The sequence below is a fragment of the Ascaphus truei genome, chromosome 1, assembly GCF_040206685.1.
Source record: "Ascaphus truei isolate aAscTru1 chromosome 1, aAscTru1.hap1, whole genome shotgun sequence".
NCBI classification, from domain to species: Eukaryota; Metazoa; Chordata; class Amphibia; order Anura; family Ascaphidae; genus Ascaphus; species Ascaphus truei.
This window is the reverse complement of record NC_134483.1, coordinates 469,165,112-469,183,297: the sequence shown is the minus strand read 5'-3', so window position 1 is coordinate 469,183,297 and position 18,186 is coordinate 469,165,112. Positions and strand designations below refer to the sequence as shown.

Below are 18,186 nucleotides of genomic sequence, written 5' to 3'. Positions count from 1 at the left end.
ATAACGGGCCCCCTGCTTACAGGTAGCTCTTTGGACTTTGGGGTGATAGGTTGGAAAGAGTCTTATCCTCTCGGCCCTGCTAATAGGGACTGGGAAAATGAGTTAGCCTTTACAAAGGGATAGGATGTTTATTTATTGGTGTGTTTCCTTAACTTGCATTGTTTAAAGTGACGGGCTGAATAAAAGCCATAGTTTATTTTCCCCAAATCTGTCTCCCTGGTTGTCTCTTATAGTGCCCTTTTTCAGTCTCCAAAGCTTTTTTGTTTTTTACTACATTCTGGGGCCTTCAGTATTAAGTATTTTCTAATCTGGACACCAGATAAAGTGATATAGCCAGAACAAGAGCAAACAGACCTGGTGGTCTAGTAATAAGCACATGGACCTGATAAATAAAGGGTCATGTAAGCACTTGAAGACTGTGCAGTTGTCTCAAAAATTAGCCAATTCTTCCTTTGACAGCTACAGGAGAATAAACAATTACGTCAGTGCAATTGTAAGTACAGTACATCATGTCTCAGATAACAGTATGCAAAACAAATAAAACACAAACTACAATATGTTTATGCTCCAATTAATTTGCGCTTAGAACGCTTACTTAGATCATTATTGATGGCATACTTACCACCCACTTCCTACTAAAACACTGTATCACCACTTCTACTGCTTAAGTAAACATCTGCACATAATACTGTGCATGCCAACCTTAGAACTGACAAAGGAAGGTATCATATTAAGAAGTACCATGGACAAACAAAGCCTCTTGATGCAAAAAATTATGACTGACAGTTACCAAAACCAGCACAAGGTTTTGCAAAGAATATTCCATTGAAAGTAATGCCATGTTTTAAGATTTGTAACCGGGAGACTGATGTGTTTCTCTTTTGTGCATTTCATCAGTGGAAGTCTTGTTTTAACAATCTTGCTTTCCGTTTGTCTGTTAGATTCACAACAAAGAAAATCTGTTATTTAATATAAATATATTTTAGATATATACAAATTACAATTTAAATATGCTTGGCACGTGTGAGCAATTACAAGATTTCACCACAGTTTCAAAGAACTTAGGAGGAAAAAAAAAAGATTGATGTTTTCTAGGACCAAAAAACAGAACTGACTCCCCTTTAAAACTTTTAACAGTCTGTGAAAGTAGATACGCTTTTAAACTTATCACTGCCAGTATTTATGTTTTCGGCGCTTCACGCATATTGTAAGTCTATGATCATTAAGACCGCTCAGGAGTTGATTTACAGTAATTCCCTCTTTGTGTGCCAAATCATCTGAAAAACCATCATGTTCAATCCACTGAAGCAAAACGTATTATGTTTCTCATGTAGATGGGCATTCTGGCTTCGAAGGTTCTATTCATACAGAGATCCCGTCCATCATATAAAACATTCCTGGAATGTCAAATCTTCCACGTGCTGGGATTCTCATGTGACGATGTTAGAACTCTCCTTCTAGTATCTGTCCAATCGCATTGAGCAAGTCCGAAAATCTGGGCCGACCTTCTGGTTTCTAGAATGACAAAGTGTAAGATATAGATTATACCAGCGGTGCGCAAAGTGGGGGGCGTGACCCCCAGGGGGGGCGGGAGATTGTGCTGGGGGGCGCGGGCAGTTGCAGAGGCCCCACGCTCTTCCCCCAGGCATTTAAATTAAATGCCGGGGGATCGCGTGAGGCCCCTGCAACTGTTTAATTACCGGAATTCAGCCGGCTATGTTGCATTGCCATGGCAACGCAGCGTCAATAGACGCCGCGGTACCATGTGACCTGACGTCACACGCCCACGCAGCGTCATCTGACGTGGATGAAGGTAGGCGGGGCGGGCGGCGCGAGAGCCGGGGGGAGAGAGACAGGGGGGCGCAGCACAAAAAGTTTGCGCTCCCCTGGATTATACAGTCAAAATGATGCATAATATTAATGTCACAAGTATTTTTATTTGACACAAACTAAAGCAGTTGATTTTCACTTATTCTATATGCCACGGTGCGCAAACACCTGGGTGGTGCAAGACATTATTGGGGGGGTGCGGGCCGCGCGGCGGTTACAGAGGTCCCGCGCTAAGAGCGCGAGGCCTCTGTAAATTTGACTTATTTACCAGCTTCTTGTCCAAGCGTCTCCATGGCAATGCGGCATCAAATGACGCCCGTTACCATGGATACGTGATGTCAAATGATGCAGCGGGTCACGTGACATGACCCCGCCGCGTCATTTGACACATCATTCGAAGCGAGGCGAGGTGAGGGGGCGCGACCGCAGAGGCAGCAGGTAAGGGGGGCGTGATACAGAGTGAAAGTAAAGTGCGCAACTAAAATCAATCACATAGGTGAGGTGATAAACAAGTGATGATATGGTTAAATAATACGTGACCTTATAGACACTGATGGAGGAGCATCTGCAGCCGTAAATACCAGGGATGGCTAATAACACCCCCTAAATATTAGACAAAAAACACAAAAACACAGCGCACAACGCTCATAGTGCATTAAAAGAAATATTATTCCAAACAATTAGTACAGGTAAGTATTGCGCGTACATCAAGGGAGAAAAAAACCAGCATGTCAGGGGTTAATGTTACCCATGCACCAACCGGATCTCCCAGAAAGATGTCGTCTGTGATGGTAGAGCAGCTTCCAGCCTCTTGGCCTTACAGTCACGAAACCTGGATAGTCCCTCTCTTAGAGATGGAAGTCCCAGCAGGCTCGAAATGGACGAAGGTAGTAACCGCTGTGGGCTAATCTCTCATGGTGGCTAGGTGCAAACTCGCAGCCCTCCGTTCCTCTGCTTCCGGATTTTTGACGTCACTCAGTGGCGACACCGCAACTCGCGTCACGATCTCCTCACCAGTTGAGGGGAACAGGCCGGCCGTAGTAGGATGAATAATTCAATAGATATAGCGCATAAAAAGTCCTTTCCAACACGTTTCGAAACCAGAAGGTTTCTTCATCAGGGATAATACATATTGATTTATAGGGCATTGAAATACCCCATGCTCACACCCGATTGGCCCGCGGCTCGAGTCCTCCAGCCAATGAAGTGAGAGCGGGGAGGAGTCAAATGACCTCACATGCAAATTCATTTGACCACTAAAAGCAGTATTGACAACATAAACATCTTTAATCAAACGGACAAAAATCAATTAAAACAAGTGCAAAATGACTCTAGAATGGAAAAAGAAAAAGAGGTTAAAATATGAATTATATAAAAAAACACAAACTGCATGTAAATTACACTCATGATACATGAAAAACACATAGAAAATCAATGATTCTTGAAAAAAAAGCATGAAGCACTAGATGTAGTCAAAAACCGGACTAGGCAGTGATAAAATAATTATAGCAAGCATGGAAAGATCACAAATAGGAAAAAAGTTTTGGGAAGAAAATTTAAATCCCTCCTGTGAGCAGAAGTATATAATGAAAATATTGAAAATATTAATATAAGGACCAGATATCAATATCCTCATTGAGACCCCCCGGCTACAGAGTATTAAGCCTATGTATCCAGAAGGTCTCCTGCATGGACAGTTCTTTAACCCTATCCCCGCCCCTTCTGTTTCTAGGGACATGTTTAATACCCTTGAAAAGCAATGAGGATGGGTCCATATTATGATGCAGAGCATAATGTTTGGAAAGACTATGTTTAATAAAGCCAATTTTATATTGCGTATATGTTCTTGAATCCGCACTTTAAGGGGACGCTTAGTGCAACCCACATACTGTAAGCCGCAAGGGCACTCGATTAGATAAACAATATGGTCTGAATTACAATAAATGAAGTCCATGACCTCAAAAACCTCTCCAGTAGACTTACACGTATATTCTTATTGGGATGGAGATATTTACAAACTGAACACTTACCACATTGAAAATTCCCAACCGGTTTTGTATTGAGCCATCTTTTTTCCCCCACACATTTTTCTCTGATGTTAATATCACTCGGGGATAGAGTATTCTTAAGATTTTTAGCTTTCCTGTATATAAATTTTGGAAATTTTGAAATGTGGGACCCCAAAATCGGGTCATTTGACAGAATTGCCAAATGTTTTTTGGCAATTCTTTCAATTTGCATTGTCATGGAGTTGAAATTAGTGATAAATGAAACATTACATTTCCCCTCATCATCATTTGAATTCTTTTGTTTTTTCTTTGGTATTAGCATCTGACTTCTATCAAGTTTTCTCACCCTATCTAGATCACTATTTAGTTTTTGCAAAGAATATCCCCTCTCCAAAAATCTGGAGAGAAGATCATTTGCCTGTATTTCAAAGTCCTTCTCTGAACTGCAGTTCTTTTTTAGCCTGTAAAACTGTCCACTAGGAATATTTTGGATCCATGTTTTTTTATGGTTGCTAGTAGCTAGCAATAAATTGTTGGAATCCACATCCTTAAAATGTGTTTTGGTTATCAGTTCCCCTTCATCTGTAGCTATCAATTTTAGATCTAAAAAACTAATTTCCTTCTCATTTTCCAGATGAGTAAAGGACAGGTTTCTGGTATTGTTATTGATATATTTCATAAATTGGTCTACAGAGCATTGATCCCCATCCCATATGCACAGGATGTCGTCTATGAAACGACGCCAAATAATAATATTTTTTCTGAATGGGTTATTATTCAAAATGTATTGAAATTCCCATTTTCCCATATACAGGTTTGCGAAACTGGGGGCAAATCTTGTGCCCATAGCAGTTCCGCAAACCTGCAGGAAGAATTCGTCCAGAAACATGAAGTAATTATGTTTCAAAATGAATTGGATAGAATCCAAGATGAACCTCCTATTAAGAGGATGTAATTCCAAATCACCTGATAGAAAAAATTCAACGGCTGCCATACCTTCTAGGTGAGGTATATTCGTATAGAGGGCCTGCACGTCACATGTGAGCCATCTATATGAATCTTTTCACTTGAGATCTTGTAATAAATTCAATACCGAGGTGGAGTCCCTTAGATGGGAGGGAAGTTTAACCACATAAGGCTGGAGGAAATGATCAACATATTGCGATAAATTTGCAGTTAAACTTTGAATTCCCGATATAATGGGTCTACCAGGGGGATTAGTTAATAATTTGTGCGTTTTGGGGAGATGATAGAATATTTGGATTTTTGGACAAGTGGAATAAAGAAAGACAAATTCATTTTTAGTAATAACATAGGTATTTAGGGCCTGATCCAGGAGTGTCTTAAGGCTGTTCAAAAAGTCACTAGTTGGATCTTTCTTAAGTCTCATGTAGGAGGAGGCGTCGTTCAGGAGTCGAAAAGCCTCTCCTTCATATTCTTTTCGATCTTGCAAAATGACGCCTCCTACCTTATCAGCTTGTCTGATAATTAGATTTTTATTTTCGTTCAAAAACTTCAAAGCCAGACTTTCTTTTTTTACTGAGGTTATGTTTCATATCACCAGATTTCACATTATTTGTTAAAGAATTAAATTCGTTGTTGACCATATTGAAGAATGTTTCTATATGATGACCTTTCGAGTGTACGTGATAAAATTTGGATTTTCCCTTAAAATGAGTATGTCTGCACAATGATTCATTATCTGTAATCTCAGTCTGAGTAGGCACAGGCGTGTCCATAGAGACTATTGTCTCAGAAGACACCTTGCTATTTTCCATATCAGTTTTTAGGAAGGGTCTCTTCAAAGTGAGATTTCGCATAAACTTCTGAAGATCCATATATAATTGGAAGGAGCTTAGTCCGCAAGAACGAGAGAACGTCAAGCCCCTATCGAATAACCTTTTTTGATCATTTGTAAGGATGACCGTGGACAAGTTAAATATCCCTTTATATGGTGGTGTTATGTATCCTTCTCGTAGTCCCTTTTCTTTAACTCTGGCCCCTCCTCTACTTCCCATTCAGAAAAAATATTATTATTTGGCGTCGTTTCATAGACGACATCCTGTGCATATGGGATGGGGATCAATGCTCTGTAGACCAATTTATGAAATATATCAATAACAATACCAGAAACCTGTCCTTTACTCATCTGGAAAATGAGAAGGAAATCAGTTTTTTTAGATCTAAAATTGATAGCTACAGATGAAGGGGAACTGATAACCAAAACACATTTTAAGGATGTGGATTCCAACAATTTATTGCTAGCTACTAGCAACCATAAAAAAACATGGATCCAAAATATTCCTAGTGGACAGTTTTACAGGCTAAAAAAGAACTGCAGTTCGGAGGAGGACTTTGAAATACAGGGAAATGATCTTCTCTCCAGATTTTTGGAGAGGGGATATTCTTTGCAAAAACTAAATAGTGATCTAGATAGGGTGAGAAAACTTGATAGAAGTCAGATGCTAATACCAAAGTATTAGCCAGATGCTAATACTTGATAGATGTCAGATGCTAATTCTCAAACAAAAGAATTCAAATGATGATGAGGGGAAATGTAATGTTTCATTTATCACTAATTTCAACTCCATGACAATGCAAATTGAAAGAATTGTCAAAAAACATTGGGCAATTTTGTCAAATTACCTGATTTTGGGGTCCCACATTTCTAAATTTCCGAAATTTACACACAGGAAAGCTAAAAATCTTAAGAATACTCTATCCCCGAGTGATATTAACATCAGAGAAAAATGTGTGGGGGAAAAAAGATGGCTCAATACAAAACCGGTTGGGAATTTTCAATGTGGAAAGTGTTCAGTTTGTAAATATCTCCATCCCAATAAGTATATACGTGTAAGTCTACTGGAGATGTTTTTGAAGTCATGGACTTCATTTATTGTAATTCAGACCATATTGTTTATCTAATCGAGTGCCCTTGCGGCTTACAGTATGTGGGGCGCACTAAGCGTCTCCTTAAAGTGCGGATTCAAGAACATATACGCAATATAAAAATTGGCTTCATTAAACATAGTCTTTCCAAACATTATGCTCTGCATCATAATAGGGACCCATCCTCATTGCTTTTCAAGGGTATTAAACATGTCCCTAGAAACAGAAGGGGCAGGGATAGGGTTAAAGAACTGTCCAGGCAGGAGACCTTCTGGATACATAGGCTTAATACTCTGTATCCGGGGGGTCTCAATGAGGATATTGATATCTGGTCCTTATATTAATATATTCATTATATACTTCTGCTCACAGGAGGGATTTAAATTTTCTTCCCAAAACTTTTTTCCTATTTGTGATCCTTCCATGCTTGCTATAATTATTTTATCACTGCCTAGTCCGGTTTTTGACTACATCTAGTGCTTCGTGCTTCTTTTTCAAGAATCATTGATTTTCTATGTGTTTTTCATTTATCATGAGTGTAATTTACATGAAGTTTGTGTTTTTTTATATAATTCATATTTTAACCTCTTTTTCTTTTTCCATTCTAGAGTCATTTTGCACTTGTTTTAATTGATTTTTGTCCGTTTGATTAAAGATGTTTATGTTGTCAATACTGCTTTTAGTGGTCAAATGAATTTGCATGTGAGGTCATTTGACTCCTCCCCGCTCTCACTTCATTGGCTGGAGGACTCGAGCCGCGGGCCAATCGGGTGTGAGCATGGGGTATTTCAATGCCCTATGAATCAATATGTATTATCCCTGATGAAGAAACCTTCTGGTTTCGAAACGCGTTGGAAAGGACTTTTTATGCGCTATATCTATTGAATTATTCATCCTACTACGGCCAGCCTATTCCCCTCAACTGGTGAGGAGATCGTGACGCGAGTTGTGGTGTCGCCACTGAGTGACGTCAAAAATCCGGAAGCAGAGGAACGGAGGGCTGCGAGTGTGCATCTAGCCACCGTGAGAGATTAACCCACAGCGGTTACTACCTTTGTCCATTTCGAGCCTGCTGGGACTTCCATCTCTAAGAGAGGGACTATCCAGGTTTCGTGACTGTAAGGCCAAGAGGCTGGAAGCTGCTCCACCATCGCAGACAATATCTTGCTGGGAGATCCGGTTGGCGCATGGGTAACATTAACCCCTGACATGCTGTTTTTTTTCTCCCTTGATGTACGCGCAATACTTACCTGTACTAATTGTTTGGAATAATATTTCTTTTAATGCACTATGAGCGTTGTGCGCTGTGTTTTTGTGTTTTTTGTCTAATATTTAAGCGGTAAGGGGGGCGCAGGCGCGGTGAATATGCGCACCGCTTCTATATGCCATACATTTTAATTGAGTAATACACTGGAGCCTCTTAATTACATTTTGATACTGTATGTTGTTTTTAGTATAAGAACTGACATTTCAGCTCAGAAGCAGGTCACCATATTTAAGAAATGCTCGGTGAAAAAAATCTGGAATGGAACAACAATTTTTGCTCTGAAAAAGCTTTCTTTTGTACAATACGTAAATATTTATGCTAATAATTTCCCCCCCACAAAATTAACTATTTGAATATTATTCTATAAACTGTGTTATATGGCAATATCAAGATGAACAGATGCAATGTTGCACCCTTTGTATCACCCACTCTAGGCAGAAGATGTAGATAGATTGTGATGTAGAGTGATTTTGTATACAGTATAACAGTGATATACACATAAGAAAGTCAGAAATAATGCTGATGCGGAGTAGATAACAATAGTTAAAACATAACGATGCAAACAATAACAACTGTATTGTCACCTTTGTAGTCAAAGTGGTCACCAATATGGCGTTCATAGAAAAATAAAAACTTGCTAACTCAATGGGTAATTCCCCTCCCCCCAAAAAAAACCTTACGAAAATGGTAAGTTTATAAAAAAAAAACTTTTTAATCAAATATCATAGAAAACAAAGTAAATACTGTAAATCATAAAGAGTATAATGGCAAGTAAAAAATATACAATATAAGAGGTACATATTCACCACACGGATTTCAAAGAAACACTGGCGTTTCAGGCCTTTCTTGCCCTTTCCTCAGGCTAGCCTTTGATGTTTGATTAAATAGATTTTTTTGTAAACGTACCCTTTTTGGAATTTCTTACGACATTTTGAGGGGGAATTACCCATTGAGTTAGCAAGTTTTTATTTGTGAGTGCTGGTATGATACTGTATATGTATTGTACATTGTACCTGTTGCTGAAGGTACTGAACCTGAACACCAGATACAATTATTAAGAGTGGTTGAGTGCAAGTTCTATTATTTTACACCAATTGGTTACACATAAAACACCACATAAAATACTGTATACAAAACATTTAAATAACGCATTTGGCCTAACCCCCTTTGGCCTTTAGGGTAATTCCAGATGAATGCTTAGCATAACCCGATGGCATAGACAGTGATGGTAATGCAGCATCGAGTATCACCAAATCGAACAAATGACAGTGATATGTTTAAGGCTCGGATCCAGGAAAGGATTCTAAGCTTTAGCATGCCTTTACTCCCAATCATATGTCGAGGCGGATAAAGGCGTGCCAAAGCTTAGCACCCAATTGTGGATCTGGGCCTAAATAGGTATAGGGGGAGAGAGGTAATAGTCAACACTATGGGCTCTGCTCCAGTAATAAAGGTAACCAAACCTATGGTTGGTCCTTCCCTGTAGAAACACCTAAAGGAAAGGGGGACGTGTAAATGGAGACTAACACAGTAGCAAGGGCAGCAAAATCCACTGCTGATTTGAGGTTATCATTTTTGCCAACACTTCCCAGATAAACGTTAAAAAATGTTTTAAAATTGTTATATGTGTCCATCATATTGAACCTATAAAACATATCACTGTCATGAGCAACTGTCGTTGACCGAGCCACTGATTGAGCCACCTGTGCTGAAGCTGAGATATTCTTAAAACTTGACCTGTTGGTGGCCCTTGAGGACTGGAGTTGGCCAGCCCTGCTATAGACTATTGCCTGCAATCCCATATAGTCCACTTTAAATAGATGTGAACAACCTGTAAATGATCTGCAGACATACCTCATGCCAACATGCATTCATGATCTCGTATATTTTATTTGTTGCCAATTTTGGCCGATACAGTCTGACTCCGTCGGTAATCTTGGTTACAACTTCATAGTTTGAATACGTCTCAAAGGGCATCTTACCCTCTGTGAATACTTCCCACATTAAAACACCTGGGAAAGAAAAATAACATTATTTATTTATTTCCCCTTCAATAACCATCAATACCCATTTGAAGGGGAATATTACTGAGAGGATAAATGGCTTTACTTATTTTAGTTTTCATTTCACTGGCAACATTTATTTTAATGTAAGCAGCGGCTATTGGTTCAAATTTCGTATACTACATCTGGAAGCAGTTTTGTCTACAGGGCAAGATTACTTGCCCGGCGGACACAATATGGCCTTGGGGCTAGGCTCTTTCCACCAGCTAACGGAACGTTGCACTTACAGCGTCATCAGGAGATCACATTGTGACTTTCTATTGGTGATCCCGCAGCCATACAGTTTTTTGTGTGTAAATATCTCGGTAATCAGAGGATCCCCAGCTCTGGGGGATGCCCCAATGGAGATTATTTTAAAAAATCCCCCCAAAAACTGCTGTTTTAAGTGAGAAAAGGTAAACATATAAAATTACTTAGAACCTGCCTGTTTCTTATTCGCCCTGATGTGGTGGGCAGGCTTTTCGTTTTTTAGCCAACACGTTACTAAAGAAGCCCGGTTTTGAAGTAAGGGCACTATTCAGTATACTTTGCAGAGTAAAATTACCTCCTTCACTCACCCCACTATCTCCACCCCAACACACCTAGCTGCCCTCAATCTAAAAATTGCTACTGGCCTATTTTCCAAACTTGGCTAATAGGTCTGTAGGTCACGGCTATAAAATATTTTAACTAATATAGAAAAAAGTTATATATATATCTATATATATACCAGTGTTCGACAAACCTATACATTTGCACGCCCCGGGCGAGTGGATTTAACATCGTGGCGAGCTCCTATTGGCCCAAGCAGCACACGTGTGGTACTAGGTGGCGAGTAGATTTTTTTGTTCAGCGAGTAGATTTTTTGGTGATTTGTCGACCACTGTATATATATATATATATATCATCTTCAGCACTTTTTGATCCACTCTTGGGTAAAAGCTTCCCCAATGATTTAAAAGGTACTGCGCTTGTAAGCCTCTCTTCGACATGTTGCTAATTTCTTAATTTAATCTTCCAATTTTACTATTGGTCTTTGTCTTGGTCATTTTGATACCTCTTGGTTGTATACACATATGCATTAAACATTTCTATATTATATATTGGGGTCACTACAGCTTGAGTGCCAGTAAGACTACCTAGGCCCTCTTTATGGAGAGCCTCAAAAGGCACTCCAGGGAATAATCAATAAAAAGACCAATTACCCCATCCATGTTGAGCTTCTCCATGACCCCCAGGAACTATTCCAAGGTAGTAATCCAAAGGACCAATGCCCAACCATAAAAAAGCCTCCCAAAAATACCAATAATGTAAAAAAAAAAATATATATATATACTTGGCAGCCCTCCCTAACCCCACACAAAATGTAAACAAAAAAATTAAAACAAAAAATTAATTCAGAGGTCTAAAAAATCCTCTTTTCATCATCTTCTGTCTTTATTATGGATGGCCCTCATCACATTTTTACCCACAGTATATCATTGATTCCATATAAGGCCTGGATGATGACCTACCATGGGACAAAATGTTCCCCACTGTCTGATATTATCAGTAAAAGCATTAAAAAACGTGGTAAAACACGCCATCTGATTGGTTGCTTTATCACATGAACCATGTTCCATACATGTGATATTCAACAGTGACAGGCCTTACTGTATATACAGTAAGGGCCGCACCATCCCAAGCCCTTCGGTTGTTATCAGAGGGAGAGGAAGGGCGGGCATTATGAAGACAAAAGATAAAAAACAAAAGATGAAGAATTGAAAATTATTTTTATTTAGCATTTATTTTTAACAAGAGACGATCAATAGCTTTATTCAACGCTGAACGTGAGCTGCCGATTAACTAAAATTGGCAATTTGTTGTACATTATTGGTATTATTACAAAATACAACTAAACTAAATGTAGAAATAAGGAGATAATGTCAAAGGATTTGAGACTTTTTTTGAAAGTTTAAATAAAAAAGGGGGGAGTTAAAAGAATGTACATTGGTATTGTGTTTGTGTATATAGAATTGTACTGGCATAAGAAGTTTAGAGGACTTTTCTAGTAGCTCCAAAGTGTGCCAAACCGCTTCTAAGGTATCCTTACGAAGTGTATTGGCATGCGTTGATATTCTGTAAGCCCTTATCGCAGGTCCAATTCGTGTCCAAAAGGCTTTTCTAGTGGTGATTTCATGCTGGCTCTGCCAATCTTATCGGTTTGTCAAAAAGCCTCCAATTCGCATTATTTGACTAAAACTACTATTCTAGTAGCTCCCTTATACAAACCGCTTAAAAAAAAATGCATTTTTTTCACGCCACCTCAAAGATGGTGAGGTTGATATGCGAGTTACACCCAGAGCTTGAAATATAGGTTTGGCTCAGGGAGCAAAACCCATAAGTCAGACTGGGGATGGAGTTAGCACCATCTTTGGTCATTCTGCTCCAAAAGCAAGTACAATCCGGGCGTTTTGGCTGTTAAACTATGCAGGGTTTTTTAGAAGCGTTTTGCAATAGAGAATAGGGGCTTTTTCCTGACATTTCATTCTGCTACTTCTAAAAATGACAAACCTTGCAGTTTGACAATGACAACTTCAGCGCTACTAGAATAGGCCGCTAAGTCTCATAAGAATTACAATTTAAGTTTTAGTGGTTTAGACAAGGAGCAATAATTGAACTTGAAGCTTCCACTGAGCCACTTACAAATACATGTAGATATATATGTCTAAATGATCTGTATATTAAATAAGCATTAAAGATGGTCTTACCAAATGACCAGACATCTGATTTACTGCTGAACTTGCTGTAATTGAAAACTTCTGGTGGAGACCACTTTACAGGAAATTTAGCCCCAGAAGAACTTGTGTACTCGTTGTCAAGCACATACCTTAGAACACAAAACAACACATTACTGGCAAAAAATAGCATATACTCAAACACGATACTCTGCAGCAGTGTTTCCCAACTCCAGTCCTCAGGGAACCCCAACAGGTCAGGTCTTAAGGATATCCCTGCTTCAGCACAGGTGGGTCAATCAAAATGACTGAGCCGCTGATTGACCCACCTGTGCTGGAGCAGGGATATCCTTAAGACCTGACCTGCTGGGGTTCCCTGAGGACTGTAGTTGGGAATCACTGCTATACAGTAAAATTGTCTCTAGCTTATGAAACTGGCATTGCCATTGTGATAAAACGCATTAAAACGTATTATCTACAAACTTGGGAAGCTCCTTCCACCCAACCTGTCTTAGATTTATTGTTTGCCAAACAGCCACGCAGAGACCCATGCAAATGTCAGTTATGTTCAGGCAATGATTTTCACCTGGTGTAAAATGTATTGAACGAGGATGAAGTATTAAGGCAAATTTGGAGACATTGTGCATCGTTAGTGTCATCAAATCTGTGGCATAGACTACACGAACTAAAAATGTGCCTCAAATGTAGGAAGCTCTTTTTTACATTGGACATAGGAGCAAACAGAAAATGGTGTAATGCAGGGGTGTTCAACTCCAGTCCTCAAGGGCTTAAAACCTGACCTGTTGGTGGCCCTTGATGATGGAGTTGGCCAGCCCTGGGGTAATGCATCAACAAAATGTATCTTTACATTACAGGCATACCCCGCATTAACGTACGCAATGGGACCGGAGCATGTATGTAAAGTGAAAATGTACTTAAAGTGAAGCACTATCTTTTCCCCACTTATCGATGCATGTACTGTACTGCAATCGTCATATACGTGCATAACTGATGTAAATAACGCATGTGTAACAGGCTCTATAGTCTCCCCGCTTGCGCACAGCTTCGGTACAGGTAGGGAGCCGGTATTGCTGTTCAGGACGTGCTGACAGGCGCATGCGTGAGCTGCCATTTGCCTATTGAGCGAGATGTACTTACTCGCGAGTGTACTTAAAGTGAGTGTCCTTAAACCGGGGTACGCCTGTATTATGATGGTGCCGCACCACCAAAGTATCTTTAAAGTAGCATTGTTAGAATGGTAGACCCAGAAACAAAAAAATATTAACTTTACCATCCCAATAAACCCCCCTTTTAAAGGGTTTTGTCATCAATCACTATTCCCTTCTCTCTAAAGGTTCCTCCAACAACTAACAGGCTGTCTGAGCAATGTTACTATTTTGGTTAGCAAAACATTCTGGCCTGGCGTGTTCATCCCTGCTTTATGCTTCTCTGGTAACACAAACAATTCATCCAATTATTGATGTTTCAAAAGGTGCCCATAATACTCAGCATTTTACCTTTCTCTATATAGAACGGCTTATTAAATTATACTTCCATATTGACGTGTTATTTGATCATTTATGTTGTTGCACACCTTTAAAATGAGTGATGCGTATCTAAACAACTACATATGATACTGCTTCACACTGGTCACAAACAAAAAGTGATCAGTAAAAATATCCAGGGGACCCCATTAGTGATAATAGTAATAATTGACAAACATGAATGTGAAAACGCCCTTGCTCTGTAATCTTCATGCTCTTTGTTTATAGTTTTATTACTTGTAATCAACATTATCCCTGTGTGTCCAGGGCCGTTTTAAGACCTTCGTAGGCCTTAGGCACTTTTATTTCTAGAGGCCTGTGTGTCTGATATTTGTACTCATTTTTATGCTAATTTAATCATTTGCTTGTTTCTTTCGATACTATCGATATTTGGCATCGATACTTTTGTTTCGATATTTAAAGGTATCGATACTTCGAAGGCATTTTAAATTAAAATTGGCTGTTTTCTCTTATTTTGTGATTTATTTATTTTTGTTTAGGTATTTTTTCAAGTGAAATATTGTAGGCCCTAAAAGGTTCGTAGGCCCTAAAAGGTTCGTAGGCCCTAAAAGGTTCGTTGGCCCTAAAAGGTTTGTAGGCCCTAAAAGGTTTGTAGGCCCTAAAAGGTTCGTAGGCCCTAGGCACTGTGCCTAGTCGGCCTAACGTATAAAGCGGCCCTGTGTGTGTCAGTGCACCTAGTACAAAAGGGAAAGGAGAGGGGAGATGGGGGCATTTAATAAGCAGTAAGAAAAAAGTGACAAGATAAGGGAACTATAACAAATCCTGAATTTCAAGTAATAAAAGACAACTTAAAAAATGATTCTAAAAATACTTATTTTGTTATTTTTTGCTAGATACCTTTTGAAATGTGTATGAATCTACGTACAGTATTCTAAACATGTGAATGATGTCAGATACCAGGAAAAGGATTCTAAGCTTTTTTAACTAGACCAGTGTCAGTAGACTAATTTAGCTCATTAATAAAAAAAAATGGTGTACTGTGGAACTAATTCTCTAAATAAAATCATTATAATAATGATCTAACTGCACTTTAGAGCCCAACCATTTCCAGATAATATATCAGTCATTTCTTACCTTGTCATTCCAAAATCCGACACTTTTACTACGACGGCCTCATTTACTAAACAGTTCCTGGTAGCCTGCGAAAAGAAACATCATTTATACATATTGAGTCTAAAAGTTGTGGTCTTCATTTCTTTACCATATTTAAAAATTCAAGGGCACTGCATTTGTAACGTGCTTTATACGCACCCGGGATTAAACCCTTTGAATGGTAACTGGGCATAATACTCACTATGGCCATTTTGAAGTAGAGTACAAGTTCTAAGGTAAGTTTTTGATCCACTTTTGGACTCTACCAAAAATAAACCATCTTGATTACCATAAGTCTACAGTATTTTCTCTGACTACTTTGGTATCCATTATTTCTACTACAGTATGTAGGATCCGTTGCTTGTTTCCTAAGGGCCACTAACAGTCCAACCTTGTGAATAACATGGACAATTACTCATGTACCTGCGTACATGGCCAATTCGTCATTAGTTTAGTGACCTTCTCTTACAGTATATGTGATGTGTTGCGCATGTACTGTAGGATCCATAATGACACAATTACTTGTTTTTTCAAATAGATGGGGGAACATAACAAATCAAAGTTTGAACAAGTATGAGCTGCTTCAGGACAACAATTATTCTACCCCAATCAATACTGCAAAGGCCAACTATGTCCTGCAACCTCTGACAAGCACTGGGAGAAAATAGAAAAGTAATATAGCATATGGATTTCTAAGGCAGTGACCCTGTAAATTTAAATCCAATCATAATCCAGATTATAACCTTTAAAAAAAAAAAACAAGTAACTCCAAACTATTGTCAGCATTGATTCATAGTCCATTTTAATAATGCATAGTATAGTGATATTCTTGTTTCAGTATGGAGTACAGTATAGTATGCACCTATAGGGCCGGCTTGATGGCAGTGCGATCGGTGTCACTGCACCGAGCCCTGCACTTAGGCCGCGGCATGGTGCCTCGAGCCACGCTGAACTGTGCTCCTGCTCTGCCTCGCCTGCTCAAGCTGGTGCTTTTTTGCGTCCTGGCAGCCGAGGCAGTGAGCGCGCTTTGGGGGTGGGGTGAAGGCATGACAGAGGCGGAGCGGAAGCGTGGCGGAAGGCGGGGCTAGTCCCTCGTTCCCATTGGATGGTTGCTGTCACGTAACCGCTCCTCCGCTCCCCTCTGCGCCGAAATTTTAAATCTGGCTGTCTCCTTCAATTTGCTTAGCCTCCGCACGCATGTGGAAAGGGATACTAAAGCCGCGCTGATTACAGATGAAGGGGGTAAGTTCATCTGCTCAGCGCGGCTCAGCGGGGTCTGTGCTACCATGTCCCAGGCCTTACAGATGCCCTGCACTCTTCCCCACAACATTTAAACTGATTGCCGGGGAAGAGCGCGGGGCCTCTGAAAGTGCCTCTTACCTTCTCTCGGGAGCGGCATCTCCTCCTGCAATGATGTGACGACACGTCACCATGACAACGTGATGTCACATGACACTGCGTCCCCATGACTGTCCATGCTGCCAAGGACAGAGGTCGTTGCATTCTGCTCATGTTGCTCGACCTCTCTGCCGCATTTGATGCCGTGGACAACCCTCTTCTCCTTCACATTCTCCATACTCTTGGTGTTCGTGGCAGAGCTCTATCCTGGATCTCCTCTTACCTCTCCCATCGTGCTTTTAGTGTCTCTTCGGCTAACACCTCCTCCTCCTCTATTGATCTCCCTGTGGGGGTACCCCGGGCTCTGCCTTGGGTGGACCTCTTCTCTTTTCTCTGTACACACTCTCTCAGGTGACCTAATAACATCTCTTGGGTTTAAATGTCACCTCTATGCTGACGGCACACAGATTTACTCTTCAACACCCGACCTTACACCTGCTGTACAGGTCAGGGTTTCTGAATGTCTCTCTGCTATGTCCTCCTGGATGGCCCTCCGCCGCCTTAGGCTCAACATGGCAAGAACAGAGCTCCTCATGCTTCCTCCCTAACCTGGCCCTATTCCCTTCTTCCACATTACTGTTGGAAGTACGATCATTCACCCAGTAGCCCAAGCACGCTGCTTAGGGGTCACACTCGACGCATCTCTCACATTCTCCTCTCACATTTAGAAAGTTTCTGAGACCTGTCGCTTATTCCTCCGCAATATCACTAAGATACACCCGTTTCTCTGTTGCTCGACTGCTGGAGCTCTGGCTCAGGCCCTCGTTCTCTCCCGTCTTGATCACTGTCACCTCCTGCTGTCCGGCCTTCCTGCCTCTCACCTGTCTCCCCTACAATCTATCCTGAGTGCTGCTGCCAGAATCACTGTACTCTTTCCTAAATCTGTCTCCGCGTCTCCCCTCCTGAGATCCCTCTCCTGGCTTCCGATCAAATCCCGCGTCTCGCACTCAATTCTCCTCCTCACTTTTGAAGCTTTACACTCTTCTGCTCCTCCATACATCTCAGCCCTGGTTTCTCGTTATGCACCATCTCGACTCTTGCGTTCCTCTCAGGGATGTCTTCTTTCTGCCCCCTTTGTGTCTGGAGCCCTCTCCCACCTTGAACCTTTCTCACTTACTGCCCCGCACCTCTGGAGTGCCCTTCCCCTCAATACCCAACTAGCACCCTCTCTATCCACCTTTAAGACCCACCTTAAGGCACTTGCTTAAAGAAGCATATGAATAGCACTGTGGATTAGATGCAGAAAGTCTGTCAAGCGCTTCAGTGTGAGGCAGGTCAGTAGATAAAAGACACTGGGGTAAGCGTGGGAGAGCTGAACAGGGTCACTAGTTTTCTTTAAGAGATATATATTTAGGAGTGTCATATGTGGAATGCATA

At 40.5% G+C, this 18,186-nt stretch overlaps 1 protein-coding gene across 9 annotated transcripts in view; it reads right to left on the bottom strand.

The window, feature by feature from the left end:
- Nucleotides 1-962: 962 nt before the first annotated feature.
- The window catches only part of TEC (tec protein tyrosine kinase), a 143,567-nt gene continuing 126,343 nt past the window's right edge, over nucleotides 963-18,186 (bottom strand). For all 9 annotated transcript variants that reach the window (XM_075566910.1, XM_075566881.1, XM_075566900.1 and 6 more), the window contains 4 exons: nucleotides 15,394-15,458; nucleotides 12,788-12,906; nucleotides 9,850-10,007; nucleotides 963-1,515 (listed from right to left, as the gene is read on the bottom strand). In XM_075566910.1, the coding sequence (XP_075423025.1) occupies nucleotides 1,444-1,515; nucleotides 9,850-10,007; nucleotides 12,788-12,906; nucleotides 15,394-15,458 (414 nt within the window). In that variant the 3' untranslated portion in view covers nucleotides 963-1,443. The remainder of the gene's footprint in view (nucleotides 1,516-9,849; nucleotides 10,008-12,787; nucleotides 12,907-15,393; nucleotides 15,459-18,186) is intronic.